This window comes from Phaethon aethereus (genome assembly GCF_964289735.1).
Source record: "Phaethon aethereus genome assembly, chromosome: 3".
Taxonomy (NCBI): domain Eukaryota; kingdom Metazoa; phylum Chordata; class Aves; order Phaethontiformes; family Phaethontidae; genus Phaethon; species Phaethon aethereus.
The window spans coordinates 107,516,343-107,537,060 of record NC_138576.1 but is presented as its reverse complement, the minus strand read 5'-3'; the positions used below and the strand labels follow the sequence as shown (position 1 = coordinate 107,537,060).

Here is a 20,718-nt window from a genome sequence, read left to right as displayed (position 1 = left end):
ACCTCCTCACTGTCAGAGCATGGGAAGCTGAAAAGTCCTGGGCTTCGTATAAGCACTACAACTACTTAGCCACAACTAAAGACTTCAGTGTGTTATCAACATTATTCTCATGCCAACTCCAAAGCACAGCACTATACCAGCTATCGGGAAGAAAAAACAACTCCACCCCAGCTGAAACCAGGACACCACGCCATATCAACCAAAGCCTTTTCTATTCGTCCCTCAGACTTCCACATCTAAAAAGCCTTCTTTGTGTTAAATTTATGAATGAGGTTAAGGCTCACAAAAGCGAAGGATTAATAACATTTGCTTGAGCCAAAAATAGTATGATAGGCACCATGCATGCTCCCCGACACTGCTCCGCCAATCCATCTCAAGTCTGACCTGCAGTACCCCTGCTGCTTTTCCAATCCTAGGCCTCCTCAATGTAGAGACTGCCAGTATAGCTGAACGGTGCCAAACTGTCTGGTGGTTTTGCAATATAGCCAAATGGGGACTACGATGAGATGAAACTCATTTCCACCCATGAGCTGAGCAAAGATGTGAACTTAGGTAAAAGGATGGAGTACCAGGCCGTATCATGCTGAGCAGTCCTTACCAGCCACATACTTAGGGACAAGGGAAATTAGACTAAATTGGGGAAAAAAAAAAGCAGACAACAAACTCTGCATGGAGACTTATTGGCCACGGAAAGGTATGTTGAGAGATTGTCAAAAAGATCCACAAAATAGCCCAAGAAGTATTTATAGTTTACTTTCTGACTTACAAAAGAGAAGAACTGTCAGAATGGAATGCTAGACAACGCAAAGAATCTTTGACCTAGATTTTTGAAGGGAATTATAGAAGGTAAGGTATACTTATTAAAAACAAGTAGAGGCTAAATGGTTTTAACTTTACCACGTTAGCTCCTGCAATGCCAATTCAAACTATCGCTTTCTAATAAAAAAAAAAAGGTTAAATTGGGTGGTATTCAGTTCTGATTTAGAAACTCAATAGAAAGCTAGTGTTTAAGTCACAGTTGTAGCAGCTGAAACAGTATTTAAAGCTGTAGCCATCCTGACCCAAATAAAAAAGGAAAAAGGAAACCCTTTCTTTTAAAACTATTACTGTAGACGTGGCTTTAGGGATTGCATCAGCTGCTAAGGCTACAATTTGAGCTTCTTTTTTTTAATTAAAGATATGTATTTGCATTTCAGTGGAGAGGAAATAGAATTCTGTTGTGTTTAACAAGTTTAATTTATGTACAGAAGCACTGATCTTGAAAGCAAGCTAGATAAAAAAGAGAACTTGTTTTAATAGTTAGTTCTTTTAAGTATCCCAGTTGCCTACATTACAGGGGAAAAAACCAAGACCTCTCTAAGCAACGTCTAAAAATTTTCATCTCTAAAGCAAAGTTTGCATGCCCCAGCTACATGCATTTAATTTCCAAACGTATTCCAAATTCAGGTGCCACTACTCTCACTACATCACACTGAGACTTCAAATCCACATATTTTTCCCTTTTTCATCCAAGCACGCTTTTTACCATGAGCATTTTACTTAGTGGAATTTACTATTAAAAAAGAAAAACTTTCAAAATTGCTATCTCCATTCTGTTATTTTCACTCAGGATACAAGCAAACATGAGACTCATAGGACTTTCCAAAGTGATGGGGGCTGAACATGACAAAATGCTGCAAACACTTTACCTGTCCAGGGGACATCTGGTGATCATTCTCTACACAGATCATGCACATTCTAAAAATGATTAAAGAAAATAAATATTTTTAAAAAGTGTAACTTTTTACAGATACCTATAGAGAATAGTAAAAACCAGTTTTATAAAATGTAGTTCAGTAACTTTCCATTGCTTTTACCAATAAAATGGAAGAGTGTCCTCTCTACTGTTTGCTGACATCAATGCTAATGAAGGCAGAGAATATGTTTTAGAATTCTTCTAGATTATACGCTGGGCTGGTTTTCCAAAATAGTTTTCAAACATACTGACTCCTGAATCAAAACATGTCTGAACCTCTGATGTTGTAGTAAATTTAAAATATGTTTCAGTGTCCGAGATAAAAATCTAAACAAAATGTAAACATGAACGCCATCCATCCTCCACAAAGGAAAAAAGGAATCTTCAATGTTTTGTTGAAAAATGTGAATTCCACTGTTTTTCAGAACTCTATCTAATAGAGGTGAAGAATGTATAAGGCCAAATCTACAGATCTATCTATCAGCAGTATCCTATCCATCAAAAAAGTGAAGAGGTATTCCTGATCTTCAGTTTATCCTGCCAAAGCCTCTAGCACTGTAGTTGCATCATCAAACCTGCTTTTATCGGCATAACTACATTGAATGCTCTCCGTCAAGTATACGTGGTAAGTATACTACATCCTGGAAAACACAGGATTTTGCCAGAAGAGTATTAGCCAAGCAACCCTAGTATAGTCTTGCCTAACTTCAAGCTTTTCTTTGATTTCAACATCAGTGTAAAAACCTGCTGGTAAGCTTTGCACTCGGCTCCTATAACTGACAATGCAGTGGCAGGTTGTGCCACCCACAGAGATTCTCACTCGCATCAGCGTAGCTTCCCACCAGCATACCGCCCTGCCTCTACACAATCAAAGACTGGGTCAGAACCTTCTTCAGCATATCTGCAGACCCATATCTGTCTACCTACAGGTCTCATTATCAAGGATGCTGAACTCCCCCGTTGGTGCCAGAAGCACTTGGAATTCTTATTAAAACATATATACGTACACATATAAGATCAGACCACATATTTAAGTTCCTAAATCAGATAAAATAATTTTTATGTCTGCCATTCAAGTCGGGATGTCCTAGGCCAAGTTTTTCCTTTCTGTGGAAGAAAGGAGAGCAACCATTGCAAATGTTTCAAAAAGCACAGTGTGTTTTGGACTTGAATACCAAACAACATGAGATGGGTCTGTAAAGGCTTCTGTTATTTCAGTTTCAACCAATAACACGTATCTTCACAAACTTCACTTCAGCATTGCGGCAAACGTTATTGTACTTAAGGGCATCTGTTTCATTTCACTATGTCAGCTAATGGTGCTTATCAGGAACAAAGGGCTGTACACTAATATTCCCAAGTGTACTTGCTATTGCCAGTCGAAGACAAACAGTGTGGGTATTTTTTTTATTCTTTGCATATACGTTTCAGTTTTGCTAAAAACCACTTCTGAGTCAACTCATGCACAACCTCTAACTGCTCTAGAGAAGAAGAGTAACTGACTTAAAAAGTGGAATTAACTGTTCACCTATTTTCATTACAACAGTATCTATCTTCCCATCTCTTTAACCAAGTACTGAAATCCAAAGTTTTAAGATAAAAACAAATTCCCCATAAATGCCACTCATTTGAGTCAGGAGATCTTGCTGGTTAATCATTTATACATAGTTTACATCTGCAGTTACCCAAAGAAAACAAAACAAATGAGAAAAGGATTGGACCCCAGAAGTGCAGTGGGATGGAAAAGTAAGGCACTGGCCCAACAGATGTGGTCTGAGGTGCTCTGACTGCATGTAGCTCGTGAAGAAAGATTGTTTCATAGAGAAGCAAAACCTCCTGCATTTCTCCAGTACCTGCTGTGTTGATATGGACAAAATGGAGCCCGTCCGTATGTGTGATGTGCCACTGATAACTCTAGCCATCACTTTAGCCTGTCATCAACGAAGTAATGAGCATGTTATTTACAGAAAAATCACATTCACTACCTAGTAACCCAAAAAACACTGCTTCAAAGACTTCCACTCATGAGTTTCTGTAACACAGTGAGTACATTCACACTGCAACCTCTCAATTGCTTTTCCTGCCTAAGTAGATCATAAAAATACATGGTCAAGGAAAGTTTTTTTTCATGTATTAGTGATTGCCAGACAAAATCTGCTATTATACTTGTTTATAACCTCCAAGAATTTTTTTTCTGACTTTCAAACCTCTGTACCTCGAAAGTCTGTGAAGAATGTCACAATTTCCTTTTCTTTTCAGCATTCATCCATGCTTATGCACAAATTCAGAAAGAAACTTAAGCCCCATTACCTTTCAAGGAAACATTTTCCTAACTTAGTCACAGACACCTTAAAAATGAATGTATATTATGAAAAATTAAACATCTCTGAAATATATGGCCATGACTTTAGATAGCTAAATATGGAGGTAGGTGCCCAATATTTAGCCTTTAGGTTTGACCTCATTAACTTTCAAATTCCCAGGGGTAAATATTTTTATCTGTGCTTCTGGCCTACCACTAAACACGTACTGTCATTTAATAACGAGATTTGTGCCCACAGTGAATTTGAATTCAATTCTCTTTGAAACAGTTGGGTCAGGATTCAAACTAGAAGAAATGTGTCATTTTAAATTCCCGGTCCTTTGTCCAGCCGCTGAACATGTTTCACATCTTACTTGACAAAAAGACCAACTACCTTCAGAACTGAAACTTGACATCAAATATTACAGAATATTTTAGTTGTTAATTTATAACAGTTAATACAGGTAGGACTGTGATCCAGAACATGCCTCTATAATGCCATTACAACACCCATGGCAATATCTTCTTCTATTCGTATCAAGGAGACGAAAAGATACTATGAGGACAATACTTGAATTTGGATTAGAAACTGTGACTTCTGCTAAGTCTTACCCACTTAAAATCACAATCCCTGGGCACTGCTGAGCTCCAGTTTTGCCAAAAAGCATATACATGAGAAAGAAGAAGGAAGTGTTATGACAGTCTGTACCAATATTCACAAGCATATTTTACAGTACTGGAATAATTTAATCTTACAGTTAAAATATATTAAATAATACCTGGCAGGAGCCGTTGGGTAAATTACTTTTATATGTTGGAAAGCCATGTCTTGATTCAAAATTTGTTTTATCCATGTTCTTGCTCCTTGGCCAGTATCACCTGTATCACACAGAAGAGTACAACAAGAATTATTCTGTGCATTTAGAAGGAAAACTATACAATGTCAAATATATTTATACTAGATTGCCCTGTTTTCTAAATCACAAAGTTAATCCTCCAGAACACTAGAAAAGAACCTTTCAGAATAACCTCAATCCCTCTTCCAAGGAAGATGGACTCAAAACTTCCTAGAAACAGACTACTTACGAGGCCCACAGCATAAGTTTAATAAATACTTTACTACATCCAACGGCTTAAGCACCTCCTAATCAGGCACGTGGCCTTACCTCGTATTTGCAACTTACCTTATTTGCTGATAACCGTGATTAAAAAAAAAAATACTGATGAACATTTTAAAGTGAGATAAAATACCTGCTGCTCCCCTTAGAAAAGATAATTACTTCTACTACAGAATTTTATGCTAATCTACTTCAAAACCTAGTCAAGAGCCATAAAAAGCCATTTAATCATGCTAATAGTACACACAGGCTTTAAGGGAAGTATCAGTCAAACACTCCCAACATTTTATAAAAAGTGCTCAAGAGACGAGTTCGGGTTAAAATATCTAGCAGGCTCCTCAAAAACCTTAATCCCACAGTTCCATTTGAAAGCCTGTTGAGATCTGACCCTCAACGTAGTTTCTTCCTAGTCTTAGCAACTCAGCCTATAGTCAAACCCCCTGCGCATTGAACAGATATGAAGAGATACACAGGATGAATTCTTAAGCAGACAGCATGTGTTCCTTTACATACACATATTTGGTATATTTGTAAATTGTAAACAGCCAATTTCTAGAACTTGTCTTTGCACCACTGGTATCTTCAACTGTAAATTCACTGCCACCCCTCTGAACAGCATGCACACGTCTCCAATACGAGTTAAACAACGCTTCAAGCTGGAGGCAACTGGCCCATCAAAGAATATAGCTTATAGCAGGCAGTAATACAACATGTAATTGTTCAGTAATGCTGAACCTAAAAATTTGGTGGGGATTCAGCAAACTGGAGTTTGACTACTGCCACTCATGCCATAGGACTTTAGTCTCGTTTGAAGTCGACGCCCCCACATATTATCAACTCAAACTGCTAATCTGAGTTAACGGTATTCTTTATCACTTTATCACAAATTGGTCAGTTTGACTTTAGAAATCACTCTATTCTTTTCAATAAAATGGCCAAACCACAAGAGAAAATATCTGCCCAAAGTCAGGCTTACTGCCACATTACATGGGTTCATCTAAACAATGTCACATGAATGTATCAATTTATTGCTACAGTGATTATAGTTCCTCAATGGAAAAGATTTGCTCTTGCTTTAGCACTCAAACAAAATTCAGTGATCTTTATTTACACACAGAATTAATGCATCTTCAGAACTAATACAGAAGGCAAGAAGGATGCAAACCCAGCATGTTTGTTTTCTGTTGAGCACAAATGGCATAACCACGAGTTCCCTGTTTGACCCAAATACTCCAAACGGCAAATAAGCAACAGGGTCACAAAACTGACACAAATCTTATTCTGTGCTATGTTAAACAGTAAAATCAAAGTTACATCTTTAACTGGATGCTTCAGAACACATTCCCACCAGCACTTTCTCTATATGAGTAGCATGGTCTGAAGTCCAAACACACCTCTGATTCTTAGTAGACACATTTGACATGCAAGGGTTTCCTCATGGTTGCTGTCCCCTACTTTATGAACAACGTTATCTTAAGGAGGCTTGAATAAACTTTTTTCCTTGTGCACTCCTCTTTTTTCAGTTAGACAGCAAAAGTCTAGGCTTTACAAATACTTGCAAAGGACCAACCCTCAGGTAGGTCAACCTAAGCAATTATCGGAATACTTAACAGAATCGGGACTTAGGTCTTTACAAGCTCCTTAATGGTGCAACACACATCTTTCATTATTTATTCACATTTCTTAAACTTTGCCAAGATCAGGAGAAACATTTACAGTTAGTGAAGCTAGTTTGTCCATGAAAAGTTCATAGAAAACTCATTACATATGAGAAAATTTAACTATGACCTTCTGTGTGTCAAGAGTCCTTACAGTCCAAATGCTCTGCAACAACTGTGAGCACCTGCATGCAGAGATAATGTATTTTGGTTCGGTTAGAATAAATTTTGGACCAGAGGGAAAAACAGAGCAGATTGTGACACCAAACAAAACCCAACAACCTTCTGAAAGGTTTGTCTTTCAGGCTGTTCTCGTATTTTATTATTATATGTTCTTCTGAATGCTACTAAAAAGAAGTGAACATGCACAGACAATTCTGCTTTGAGTCTGTTTCCAAACCTTAAATAGACTGGTGGCAGCAATATTATCTCCCCTCCGCCAGTAAAATATGAATTATTTTTCTTTCAAACATAGCTTGAATTTCCAAATTTTCTTTCTGTGTAAGCTTTAAACTTAAACATGTTACAACATGCAAGTTGTAAACCTAAGTCTAAAAAATTGCCATTTGCCTTCCCTGCTGAGCTACCAAATGGATCCTCTACCTAAATTTGATGTACAGTACCAGGAATTTTCTAATATTTTACTATACCATTTTACATTTACATTCTCCACTTGTTATAATTTGTCTGGAGCAAGCATTATGAACAAAATGGATTCATGCCATTTGACTGCCACTTTCCATCACAAGCGCTGTACAGAAGGTACCAATTCAGGTTTACAGGCCAGCCCACAGCATCAGCACTGCGGCTACTTCTGTTTTAAATTCTATTCTGTAGAACTACTAAACAAAGCCAAATAAAAGCATGCTTGTACTTCCCCATTGCAAACATTATGAAGGAAATCATATAAAAACTGAAAAATTGTAGAGTACTTTAACCACATGTGGAATCAACCTCTAACCATAATCTTGCCTTACTCCTCCAACATGAGAAAATTATTTCCTCAAGCATTAAAGCATTAGCATTAACAAGAGGGGTGAACACATCTTAGGAACTCTTTCACTTCCATTCTTTAACTCACAGAATTTGAGAAAAGCAAAAGTAGACCAGATTATAAAAATGAAACTAATTTAATAAGCACGTACATGTTTGTTAAACTAAAGAGAAACATCAGCTAAAAGCAAAACTAAGAAAGACACTGAAAAGCGTTGAGCACTTTGTCATATGCACACGTACAGCTCAACAGCATTGACTCCCAAGGCCTTGATTTAGTAAAGACCAATGATTACTGGTTGTTTTGGGTTTTTTTGGCTTTTTTGTTTGGTTGGTTTGGTTTAACTCATGTGGACTTTGTTGTTGTTATTTAGCAGGTTAGAAATAATCCTTAAGAGAAAAAAACCAACAAACCACACACTCCCCTCCTGCCCTCAGACTGGTGCCTGATGCAGGTAACTACCTTCTACAGATGGTAGCCATGACGCCAGCCTGGACACGGGTAGGACCCTCCTGAACAGGGAGAATATTAGCACTAGCTTTTAAGAGGTGACAACACCACTCTCAGTCCGAGCTTTAAAACTCCAAGAGCTATCTGAATTATTAAAATCATCCTTCATACGTGGCTACCCTTAGCACGGACGAATTAAGAGAATATCTTCTGGAACAGGTTTGTTCTCACGGCAAAGCGAGCCAGGCTGATGTGTCCCTAAAACACACTCCACGCACCCGCCTCAGGCGCGGGGAGGCCCAAACGCTAGACCAGTCCACGCACACCGCTTTGCTCACGGAGGCTCCTCCTTGCCGGCCAGAGCCGCAAGGACAGAGGCACCCGACGCCCCTTCTCCTCGCTTTGCAGCCGCGCCGGGCCCGTCCCGCAGGCTCCCTCACGCAGCACCGGGCTGTCGCGGCCTGAAGGGCCCAGCAGTGCCCCCCCCCCCCCGCCGCGCTGCGCTCCCGGCAGAGCCTCACCGCGCAGGAGGCGGCGGCAGCCAGCCTGGTCCCGCGGCCGGAGGGCGGCCTGCCCCGGGCGGCACCGCGGCGCCCGTCCCCAGCAGGAAGAGGCTCCCAGCGAGCCCTTGACCCGCGCCTCGGCCCCACCGCGGGGTAGCAGGGGAGAGAAGCGGGGAGGGGGGAAGCAGCCACCTGAGCCGTGCAAGAAGATGAGGGAGGCGGTGTGCCTGCCGGCGGGGGACACCACGCTCCGCTGCAGTGCTGCGGGCGCCGCCATGCCCACTGCCCTCCTCCTCCGCCTCCCGGCCCGGCCCTGCCCAGCCCTGCCCTGCCGGTAGCGCGGCCCACCGCGCCGGCGCAGAGGCGGCCCCGCGGGCCGGGCAGGCACAGCGGCCGGCGCCTGGCTCGCCGTACAGCGGGCGGTGGGCTTGCGGCTCACACCTGCCGCTGTCCTCAGGTACTGCTCCCCCAGGAGCAGCTCTGCGGGCCCTAAACCAGGAAAGCTCTCACTTTTAACGCTGTGCCCTGTTACCAAAATCTATTTATAGAGAACACCATTTCTCTAGAGACCCAATATTTAGAAATGCCATATGATAGGCGAACTGGGGATCAAACAGCGGGGGGTGGGGTGTCACCCCGTTCATGTCGCTGTACATGAAAGGCGATTAGGCTTCAGCCTCACCAGGTGCACGCTTTGGAGAGGAAAGGCCCGGCTGGCAAGCAGGCTGAGGCGAAGCGGGGGGGCTCTGATGGCTCCCTCGAGGCACCTCGGAAAGTGAAGGGCCTGCAAGGACCCATGTCACAAGGGTCCAGCAGACATGCGAGAGCTTGTCTGGCCTCAACGCATGTCTGAGCACAACCACTCTGATGCTCTTGGTAGTTTCAACTGAACTGCTATAGAGGGATAAGGAATAGGAGCTTGCTTTCACACTTTGGGTAACTTACACATTTTCAAGGTCATAAGACTTTTTTTTTTTCCCCCCCCTATTGATGTGTAGATTAACCACCTGCATTGGTGCTTTGTGGTCTGCAGCAGTGGAACAAGGATGACCAGGCATAAAATCCGCTATTGCCATTTCACTAGCCAGGTGCGGTGCGAGACAGGGGGTAAGCAGCAAGTTTACAGATTAGTTTTGCAGTTCATCATGAAGTATTTTGGCAAACCATAGGGGCACACCTGTTAGTCCTTAAAAATGTAATGAAACCTTAGCCTCTTGAGGTAGCATGTTATTACCTTCAGAATGGCCCGTGGGTTAAGTAGATGAAACATCAGCGTGTATGTAATATGAAGAGCATGCTGTGCTTGTATTTCTGTTCAAATTACTGTCCTGACTACTATATTCCTGTATATTTCGGCCGTGAAATCTTAGGGCACCAGTTAAATGTAGACTGACAAATGGCGTGCTATGACACCCCTTCAAAATGTACGCAGCTGTCTTTTTAATATATCTAGAAGCATTCTGCAGCGGGTCCAAGAAAGAAATAGAAGGAAAAAAAATCTGATAGTTGGGGAAATGAGAAAATTGCATGGTAGGGATGGATGAAAGATACCTAAAATTTTCTACAGTTTCAGTTGCCCAATTCAAAGAATACAAAATCTCAGCAAAGTAGTACCACCATGAACAAGTCAGTACTGCCAGTGCCTAATAGCTGAAACTCACCTTACTTTTCATTTGCAGTGTACAAGAGTAATTGTGGTATTTGAGACATCAAGGCTCTTTTTCTTTTAAATTAGCTTAGCAGGAAAGTTTAATAATGATTATAGGGCACATTCACTCATTTAATTATGCTTATTTGTAATATTTAATTTATCTTGCCTTCTTTCATGTGCATGTTATATGGGCTGTTATATGTGAAAGATCACTGGACAAAGGTGATGTGTGCCTTTGGAATAACTCATCTGCACGGTTACGGCAACAAACCATAATCAAACCTTTTTAAAGCTTATGGTTTGTCATTCCCTGCCTCAGAGTTACAGGCTTGGAGGTACAAAATTTATTTGTGCCAACAAATAAAGCTTGATGCCAGGAACAAAACAAAGGATAAAATAGCAGGCCATGCAAAAATAGTACTGTAGGTTTGAAGAATTTTGTGTTTTTTTTTTTTAAAGAGAAACAGTCAAAGCATAAGATTCCTTCTGTCTTTTCCATTAAAAAACAAGCAGAGTGCTGTCTTTACCTTTCCCCGAGTGGAGAGGACTCCAGGGCTTCAGAGGAAAGACCAATATTTTAAAAAAATTAAAGACAAAATAAACTACGTAGAAACTTGTGAGAGAATAGGAGCTCTGAGCAAACATAAAAGGAAAAGAGATGACATAATTCTGATGACAACAAATTTACTGTAACAACTTGATATTTATACTAGAGGAAAATCTTTTCTTGGGGTGTTTTAAAGTGTATTAATTATCTTAAATGTTAATGATATTAAAATGTATTTTAATTACATTAAAAAAACCCACACACACAACAGCAAAAAAAACCCCTTCTACTTGTGATAGCTCTGAATCAAGTACTCAGAAATGTCCAGGAGATGATTCTTTAATTTCTGGGAGTTTTCTGTTGTTAGAGGGACAATAGAGTCCCCTCCCCTGCCAGTTTTGCCTTCTACCCAAAGAAGGAGGGGAAGGAGGGAACGTGCTTGGAGTAAGAACTAGGAAAGGGTTATAGGTATTTCCCTGGGCCAAACCTATGAAGCCTGTGAAGCAGACAGGTGTAACCCATGAAAACTATGAAAGTCATGGCTGCTGCTAAAACCTAGCCTTACTGACTGAAAGGACTATCCTGAATGAATTAACAGTATGTTAATAACCGTAGAAAATTATAGGCAATATGAAAATTGCTTGCGAATTTTGTTACATTAACATATGCTTAAGTTCTGATGCTTATAGTGTTTTACAAGTTTTTGACTGCTGACAATTAACATCTCCAAAAATAATTTATTACATTTCATAGCATCAATAAAATCTCCTCCCATACCCTTGAAAACATATTCTGTTGAAATTGATTCTCTTTTTATTTTTTTTCTGGGCTTAATGAAATACATGGATTAAATTTTGATTTAAATGCTAACTAAATATTGAAATGTAACAATGTGGCCATATTTAAGTTTTCTAAAGAAAGTAAAGTGTGAGTTGCGTTTTGTTCCTTAGGATAGGCTCTTGCTCACAGTGCTCTCTGTTCTCAGTTTTCTCACACTGCCTCTATTCAGAAGAAACCAGGAGAGTTTAATTTACTTGCAACCATTTTGATATTTTTCTCATTTAAAATGGCTTTGCACTTTAAAATTAACTTTAGCTGAAAACAGTATGTTGCAGAGTAATTTTTATGTACAGCATGTGTACTTATATAACATCCAGAAACACTGCTATAACTGCATGTGCAGAACTGAGACTCTTGCACCCCACATTGAAAAATAGTTTGTAAGTATTGTATGGTTACTGTTGGTTTTGTTTAGTAGATGAGTTAATCCACAGATGCTTCATCAAAGATTAGAAAGTATAGCAGATTTCTAGTTGATTATATTTACATTTAGGTGATTTTGACAGAAATGGGGATTTTGGTATGGAAATAAAAATATCAAGTATTTGGATCTTTTCACACACATCTTTTATTTCTTACTCAGTGTCATGACATTATCATCACTGTATCAGATCACATCATTAATGTCTAGTCTTCATTGCTTGAGTGATAGCTATCCTAAACTTGCTTTCTTCATTATTAAGGCATTAAAATGAAATGCTGAATTTCTTTGACTCTTTTATACATTCCTTCCCTTTCCTATCCATCTTCCATTTTTCTACAGGCAAAAAGGTCTGTCCACTATTTTTAAGACCATTATGCCAATTACTTTGATCTGATGAAAATAGGCAACTATCCTCAAATTTGCAGGTGGTTTCATTCATTGGAAATCAATGGCAGTGCTTTGACATTGCATTTATATGGCATGGGAGGTTTTTTAGGTCTCCCCTTTCAGTGTACATCTTGGCATAGTTTATTCTAAAAAGTTCTTATAAGCAGTTCTCTGCAGAACTACTGCAGTAGAGGTAGAAAGTGCCATAGTGGTTTCTATTCAGGTGCACAGCCTAGTATTCCATTTATCATGCTAAACTATTAATGCCCTCACCAAGCCAAATGAAAAATGTCTTTCCGTTCATATTTTTTAATTTGAAAAAATGTTTTTTTAGCAAATTAGCAACATTCAAAAGATGAAGATTTTGAAAAGTTGGTTTTCTTGTCCAGTCAGAAGTATATGTTGGTGCCAAGTTCTCCTGTTCCTTACTGGGAAAAAAGTTCCCTGGCTAGGCTACATCCCTCATATTGTGCATCATAGATATCATTTACCATAGAGTTTGGTGGGGGAAATAATTCCATGAAGAGAAAAGCAAGTTGCGTTCTGCATCTGAATACGGTCTGGCACAATGGGATCTTGACCCAGTGTTTCTAGTTACCACAGCAAGGTAAACAAGTAATAAGTAAACAAATCATGTTCTTTTCTGGCCCAAGAGAATTTTGTATTTAGGGTCTTGTGAGACAATTTTCCTAGCAGGAACCAGATATTTACTGCCTGCCATCCAATTGATTTAAAAACAAACAAGGGCACAGTCCCAGGGACAACAGGAGGCATTTCCTTTCTTCAGAAATCTGAGCTAGCCAACAGCCTGCCAAAACAAATCCAGAGTTGGCTACATTACTGGTGTGCTTCTTCTGCTTGTTCTTTGCAGCAGGTTTGCTGCTTCTGAGTCATTTGGACGTCCACTCAGCTGCTACATCTGCAGACATCTCCCAGGCAAGCTCGTTGGCCCATGTTGTTCAGCTTATAGCCTGCTGGAGCCTGGAGGGATGTTCCTCAACCAGAATTCCCTAAGGAATCTCACAGACATGCTTGGGGCTTACCAAAAACATATTACCAGTATTCTCAGCAAATACTGAAGCTGCTTTCTATTAATATGTGGACTGATGGTGTCTGCCTTTTACTTAATACATTGGTGATTAGAGCTATGGCTGCTAACTGGTATGACTGGTTTTACATTGACTTGACAGTTGCTGGCAAAGCAGATTTATATATGAGAGAATATTTCAAAGATGCTTACCCTGGGTAGTGAATTCACCTTGGCCGTGGGAGGTGTGAGTTGAGGACTTTCAGGGGAAGTTTGAAGTGCCATGGGAGGATTTCGCTCCACTGGAGCTTCACCTGTGGGAATACGTTGGTAGTGAGACCATGATATTATTCCAGTTTTCAGTAGAATTTCTGGACTCAGGAGTGAAGGGTCTTTCGTCAATTTAAACCATGTATCTGGCAAGTTTGTACGCCTTGTGATTTCATTGTGTGTTTTGGTGCTTCTTCTGAGGACCAGTGCTCTTGCATATGTTACTGAATATGAATCTCAGGTTCTTGTTATTTTAAAACGACATAAGTGCTTTTGAATTGAGGAAAAAAGTTGCGAAAACATGAACCTTAAAATCCAGACATACAAGAAAAAAACCCCAAGATTCCTGTTTTAAAACTCTCATAATTTTGACTCATATTTTTAAGTTCTGATTTATGCATTAGGAACTCTTGAAATTAACAGGAGTGCTCTAGTAAGATTACTGCACTGGAGTTCATAAATGAATGTGCTCAGATCTGTGCTGCCCCATTCTTTGTTCATGTCTATGCGAATTAGGAGTGTTAAACATATCACACTCTCAAATAACATAGCTGTGCTAGCAAGCTCTCTTGTTTTCTCCATAGAAATGCAATCTATCCAACCAAAGTATCTCATGTCAATGTGGAGCACTTTTGCCAGTATAAATTGGAAGTCTGCAAGAGGGCTTTGCTCATATAAATATATTGGCAAGACTTTATACAGTCAGAACAAAATCTAGATTTGCTTTCTTAATGCTAAAATCTGGTTTTGGTTACGTTACTGTCAGTCTGGTAACTCCTTCTGGTTGACCCAAAGAGAAGTTGAACCCAACGAAAGAGTCTTTTGGACTCACAACCCTGTAATGACATTAGAACATGGAAATAGCAGAAATCACTTTTTTAATCTGCAAAGAGAAAATATCTATGTTCACATTGGTTTTGGTTAATTTACCCCTTCTGAGCCTGAACAGGTAAAATGTAGAAATTTATATCAACACTGGAAACATAGAATACAGAACTCCCTGACAGACCTATTTGTTACTTTCCTTCTGCTTTCATGCCAGTGGGACTTTGTTTGTATGGCTTCCATATTTTGGCATTTATTTGTCAAAACTGGGGCGTAGGTGCAAACATTTTTTTTAGTGCCAATTTATGTGATGCCATAAAGCAATGTTTTTCATTTTTCAAAACTTATTAGCTCAGCTCCTCAGCTGTGCAGCTGGTGTGAAACTTATGGTGGGATAATTCTGACAGGTTTATATTGGCCTAAATTTATAGCATCTCATTTGGGAAAATGAGTGTCTTGTTCACATTTCCAATACAATTTTGTGACTATTTGACAATATCAACCACCAAGACCTTTGGAAAACTAGAAATCAGAGGGTGTCATAAAGATACATAGTTCCACTTTCAGGCAGTGGATTAATGGAAACCCAATTTCTTTAAATTGTATGTGCTATGTTGTAAATATTTTAGTGTCAGTGCACCAAATTCTTCCAAAAGGGAGTGTCCAACATGTATATACATACATATCTATATATAAAATATTAATATTAAGATAAGCTGAATGATGCAATACTGTACTCCAAGCTTTTAAGATAACATTTGTGATGCCTTAAGATAAAACACTGTGGTGTCTCTTTTTCGTCATAGACCAGATATGGTACAAGGACATACAATATACATCAATACATTTTTCCTACATATAAATTCATGACTAAATATAAAACCAATATGCAGAGTGACTATCATATATACATTTGTTATGTTTTCTTTATTTTTCTTAAAAGAAACATCTCCCAAAAGAGTAGTTCTGTAATCTCTAATAGTTAGTTCTGTATATACTATTTTTTCTATGTATGTGCTAAGGATAAAATCTACGGTTGGTCCGTACTATTTTGTTTAATTGGACTTTAAGGGCGTGGATATCTTTTTCTGAGTGGGTAAAACTGGCCCTTTTCTGTAGTCAATAGAGGCAGTGGGTCTTCTTCTCTGGTCTGTAAAGGGTGCCTATGGCAATAACCCCAGCTATGTCCATCTGAAGTCTGGACATCTCAAGTTAGGTGAGATAAAGCACATCCTAAGTCTCTACTTGGTTTTGCGTTGCTGGATTCCAGGTCATGGCTGTACTGTTATTAGCAGGTCACTGAAAATGTTCTCTCTCAGAAATGTAATTTGGTCTTAGTTTGGATCTGTGAACTCTTGTAGTTGGAGCGTTGTGCCTGAGTGACAACAAAATAGTTAGGACCCACTTCTGTCATGTCTGAAATGTACCTACTTTTTTTAAATCATCACTGTCAAGCTAGCAACAACAAGGATTTGTTTTCTTTCCTGCAGCAGAGGAACTACGAAATTAGAGTATGAAAAATATGAACAGGTCGCTGTAGAAAGGTTACCCACCAGGGTGTTGGATCTGCTCTAAGCCTAGCTGTAGAGCATTTTTTCCGTTACATACCTGAATGAATTCTCACGCATTTGAAAACTCAAAAATGGGGCCACCTGTGGATAAGTGGGTGACTCCATTCTGAGTCAATTATCACAGAGAGAATTATGTAGAAAATTAAATAATTATATTTTCAGGCAATGTGCAACATGTACATTACATTAGTGTAACATAATGAGTGTTTTCAGAAACAATTGCAAGTAGACCTAAGCATATGTTATGTGAACAAATCCAGCATGAAGCATTATATATTATATAGGTGCAAACTGCTCACTGTTGTCTTGAAATGTCACCTTAGACACCTGTGAATTACAATAAAATCTGATACGTTAATGACATTAGAACCATATTGCTTCTAAAGAGCTGACACGAAAATACTTAAATGGTTGTATTACGAAGATCCTTGTCTGCATTTCTATGTTTTCCATTATGCAAAATTTTGCCAATATTTTCAAATGAATTGTAGATTCTCTGTAATTCAGAGGGAATTACTCAGTTGAATAAACCCTGCTGTAAGTTGGTCCTGTCCCGATGAAAGTCAGTATTACGTGAGAGCAATTATTTTTCATGGTCCCTAGCATAAACCATGTAATGTTGGGAAGTTCTGAATGTTTGAATATGCTAATTATTCTTCCCTTTGCTCTGTGGTAGATGCTGTTTTGCTATATAAATTGGCTCAGGAATCTGCATGTTTTTGTGATGTGCTAGTTGCCATCTGCTTTGGAGATATTCCCATGCACTTTTGTTGATGCAACAGCTATAGTGTTTTCAGATGTTGATACTATGAAAATGTAATGTGATTGGACTTGGACAGGTGCCTTAAACAGACCACCCATCATATTTATTTTGCTGCCAGTCAGAACAGGCAAACTCTTGGGTAAAATATTGAAGTGCTTTGAACTTTCCAGATAGATAGTGAATAATTTGTAGTTAGTTTTAAAAGAGATTTTGACAGTCCTGAAAAAAGTCTTGCTTAACTAAAAGCCACCATTATGATCCAAATTTTCAAAGCTTTCTATTTAATTTGATTTTATTTTTAAGTTTTGTAATTATTTTCACAGAATAATTTAGTTCAAATGCCCTATTTTGTTAGTAGTGGAAAAAAAATTTAGAGAGTAAGCTGGAACAATATAAATTTACTAATACTATTACTCTAAGTCAAATGCGGAGCAAACAGCTATATTTGCTTATGTTTATAAAATGACCGGATTTGGTGAACAAGGTACACCAAAGATTCTGTATATATACAATGCAAAGAACGTTTAATGTGGACACAGATGCTTAGATATGGTGTGGACACTGAAGCTTAGATATGCTTATGTCATGAACATACTTGGCAATCACAGGTTTTAAGACATATTATTGCTGCCAGTTCCAGAAAAATAAGAAAGTCAGGCTTCAAACCACTAATACAAACTATACATGCAACAATATACACCCATGCATGTGTGGTTAGTCTATTTGATGTCTTGGTTTTAATTTAATAGTAAGCAGAGGTAAAAACTTTAACTTGAAGTCTTAACCTTCTCAAGCATTAAGTTCTGGAGGTGACTGATACAAAATTCCTGGGTAGAAAACTGGTGGTTGAAATAGATTGAAATATAAGTGATTATAGTAAAACAGTGTTATCATTGCAGATCTGAAAATTATCCAATATTAGATACAAAAAATAAGTATTTCAGAACAGGAAATCTTCTTCTGGTAACTGATATCACAGTTGCCAGAAACAGAGTAGCACAGGGGGAAAAAAAGGATCAAGTGAAAAATGACAAAGCAGACAGTCAGGATTTTGTTCTCTGAAATGTTAGATGCAATTAAGAGTAATTCATGTAAATTATGGCACTGGAAGATTGACATAAATGAGAAGAGAATTTTGCATATGGTCACTCCAGCAAAAATACAGGACTTAGAGTTTAATTTTGAGGTGACCTTAAAAAAAAAAGAAGCTTGTTTTCACGTAAGTATTCAATAATCATTTTTAAAACTAAAAGTGTTCCATAGAAAAGGGATTGTCTGTGAAAATTTTCATAAAGAGCAAGTGTATCTTTAAGGATCTCCAGAACCGTAGCCACATTTTTGGACTTAATATTGGCTGGTGTTGTGCCAGAGAGGAAGAGAAGACTTAGGTGTGGTTGGTTGTTTCTGAAAAAAGAGATAGTGTTGACAATTATTAATTAAAAAAATTAAGTCTCGAGAGAGGATGGCCTAATGGCAGAGCTATTAGCTACATCCAAAAAGATGGTCTCACATCCTTGCTGAAACGTTCAAATTACATGAGAACGCAGTGTGTTTTCCCAGATGGGTGAAGGAGAAACATAAGCATCTTTGCCTTTAAAAATGATGACAGAAATAGCTGAGAAAATTATACCTCAATTATCTTGATCGATCTTGTAATAAACTCTGCACACAATCTATCTGTCTTTGCTAGGAAAGAGGTCAGGAAGAAAAAATATGCCTTTTTTTTAAGAAGAGGACCAAGACGAACTTGGAGTGAAGTTTTTTCAAATGAGTGTATTTATTTATTAGAGATACTGTGGAAGCAAAAGTAGCTGCTATCTAATTTTTGTTTAAGTTAAGCAAAAGTTCAGTACAGGAGCAGGTAAGAGATTTTTGTCATGGTCTTGTTTTACAGTGAACAAAGTCAATATTTTATACTGAAGAGTTTCATCCAAAATATTGCAGTAAGATCTTACACAAGCAAATACTAATTTATAAGTGATCAAACAGCAGTTTGAATGCGTAAGAAGCTTTCAGAGCGCTTTGGTTACTAATCATGATACGGCTTTTATATCACATGTTATGCTATGAATGAAAAAGTCCTGAGGTCCATAACATGGTACAAGCATTTATCGTCTCTACATGTAGGCACAATTGTGTAGACAAGACTGGTACAACTCAGATTCTAGTGTGTTTTATATGTACGTATAACACTTTTGGGTATGCTGTCACAGAGATTGTAAGCACAAATTTTTCTTGTACTTCAGTTAAAGAAACACTGAAGGTTTTGAACCCTGATATTTTTATTGAAGATGGTTGGTCCTAACTGATTTATGAGTGTAGAGAAATGGTCTAGAGACAATTGGTGTAGTGAAGATGCTCTGTTCATCAGACCAGTGAGTTGAAAAAATAGTTCAGAAAAGTAAATAATGCACTGTAAGTACTGAAAGGATTTTGCAAGCCAAGCGAAAGCTGCAGAACAAGAATGAATTATCCTGTTATATCTCATTTAAATTGATGTTATAGGCAGTGAGCTTGAGAAGATAGGACTTCATAGCAATGGAACATGGAAAATAAATATCTTTGTCACATCTTCACATTCCTTTTCTTTTGTTCCATGAGGTCATATATGAACTTAGCTCTACTGACTAAATAGAGAAATTATAGCTTTAAAAAGAATCTTGCCTTTTTTTTTAATAGAATAGGCCATGAGAGATTTCCACAGAAAATACTGGAAACACTTGCTCCTCTCACCCCAGTTTGATTAGGTCAGAATGCTGAAATTAGATTGTGCTATCCTCAAATAGGAAACTGAGAGTTATATAGTAGGAACCTGAGTGCATGGAATTATTATGTATATGGTGCCAGTGCTTAGGAGTGCAGAGTTTTATTCTTTTTAATTAAAACAACAAATAAAATCATACAGAGTAGATTTTGGGTTGAAATTGTCTTCTACTCGTCTATGTCCTAGCCACTGCAATTCTGTATGGTAACTCTTTGGAATACTAAATGGGACTATTGGGCAAAGTTGGTTTTTTTTTTGCTGATTCTTGCATTGTATGACCATTTGCAATTCTGAACTTCCATTTTAGAAAGGCTGCAAAAATCTGGGTTACTGTGACACTTTTGAATCAGCTGAAGTGGTTTAATGTTAGACTCTTTGTGATAATGATGTAGAAGAGTTACTGGTTTAGACACCCTGACTTCTGAGTTTTACCAGTACATTTCAGGCTTTTGATAAATGAGGATGGGGTGTGTGGATTTCCTAGGGTTTCAATTTTACTATATTTTATTAAGGGAGAAGCAAAAATTTTGTGAGTCAAAATTGTAGATTTTTATCTAATTTATGGAGCATAAAAGTATAACTCTTTTTGATATGGCTTTATTTTGTAGCTGCATAGAAAACACCTATCAAAGTTTTTAATATTAAAGCAAAACCTTCAGTGAATGAAGTCCTGCCCTAATATTTTAGCAGAACAGGAAACCTGCCGTTTGCATGTCATCCATGTGCCAGAGCATTTGATAACACTACAAACAGAACTGTTTTACCAAGCTGGTTCTGATACATAAAAGCTGTGACTTCGAATTTTTTCCCCCTTTTAAAATTCCTACTGATTCTTTTTTCTCAATACTAGTCTGTTATATTTATTTCCTAAGGGTATCCAGGTGTTTTC

At 38.4% G+C, this 20,718-nt stretch overlaps 1 protein-coding gene across 1 annotated transcript in view; it reads right to left on the bottom strand.

Annotated features, from left to right (window-relative positions):
* LYPLAL1 (lysophospholipase like 1) overlaps positions 1 to 9,037 on the bottom strand; it is a gene marked incomplete at both ends in the record, with an annotated part of 28,759 nt that extends 19,722 nt beyond the window's left edge. Inside the window, 2 exons of the mRNA XM_081997060.1 lie at positions 4,817 to 4,916; positions 8,953 to 9,037. Of these exons, the coding sequence (XP_081853186.1) occupies positions 4,817 to 4,916; positions 8,953 to 9,037 (185 nt within the window). The remainder of the gene's footprint in view (positions 1 to 4,816; positions 4,917 to 8,952) is intronic.
* Positions 9,038 to 20,718: the final 11,681 nt, after the last annotated feature.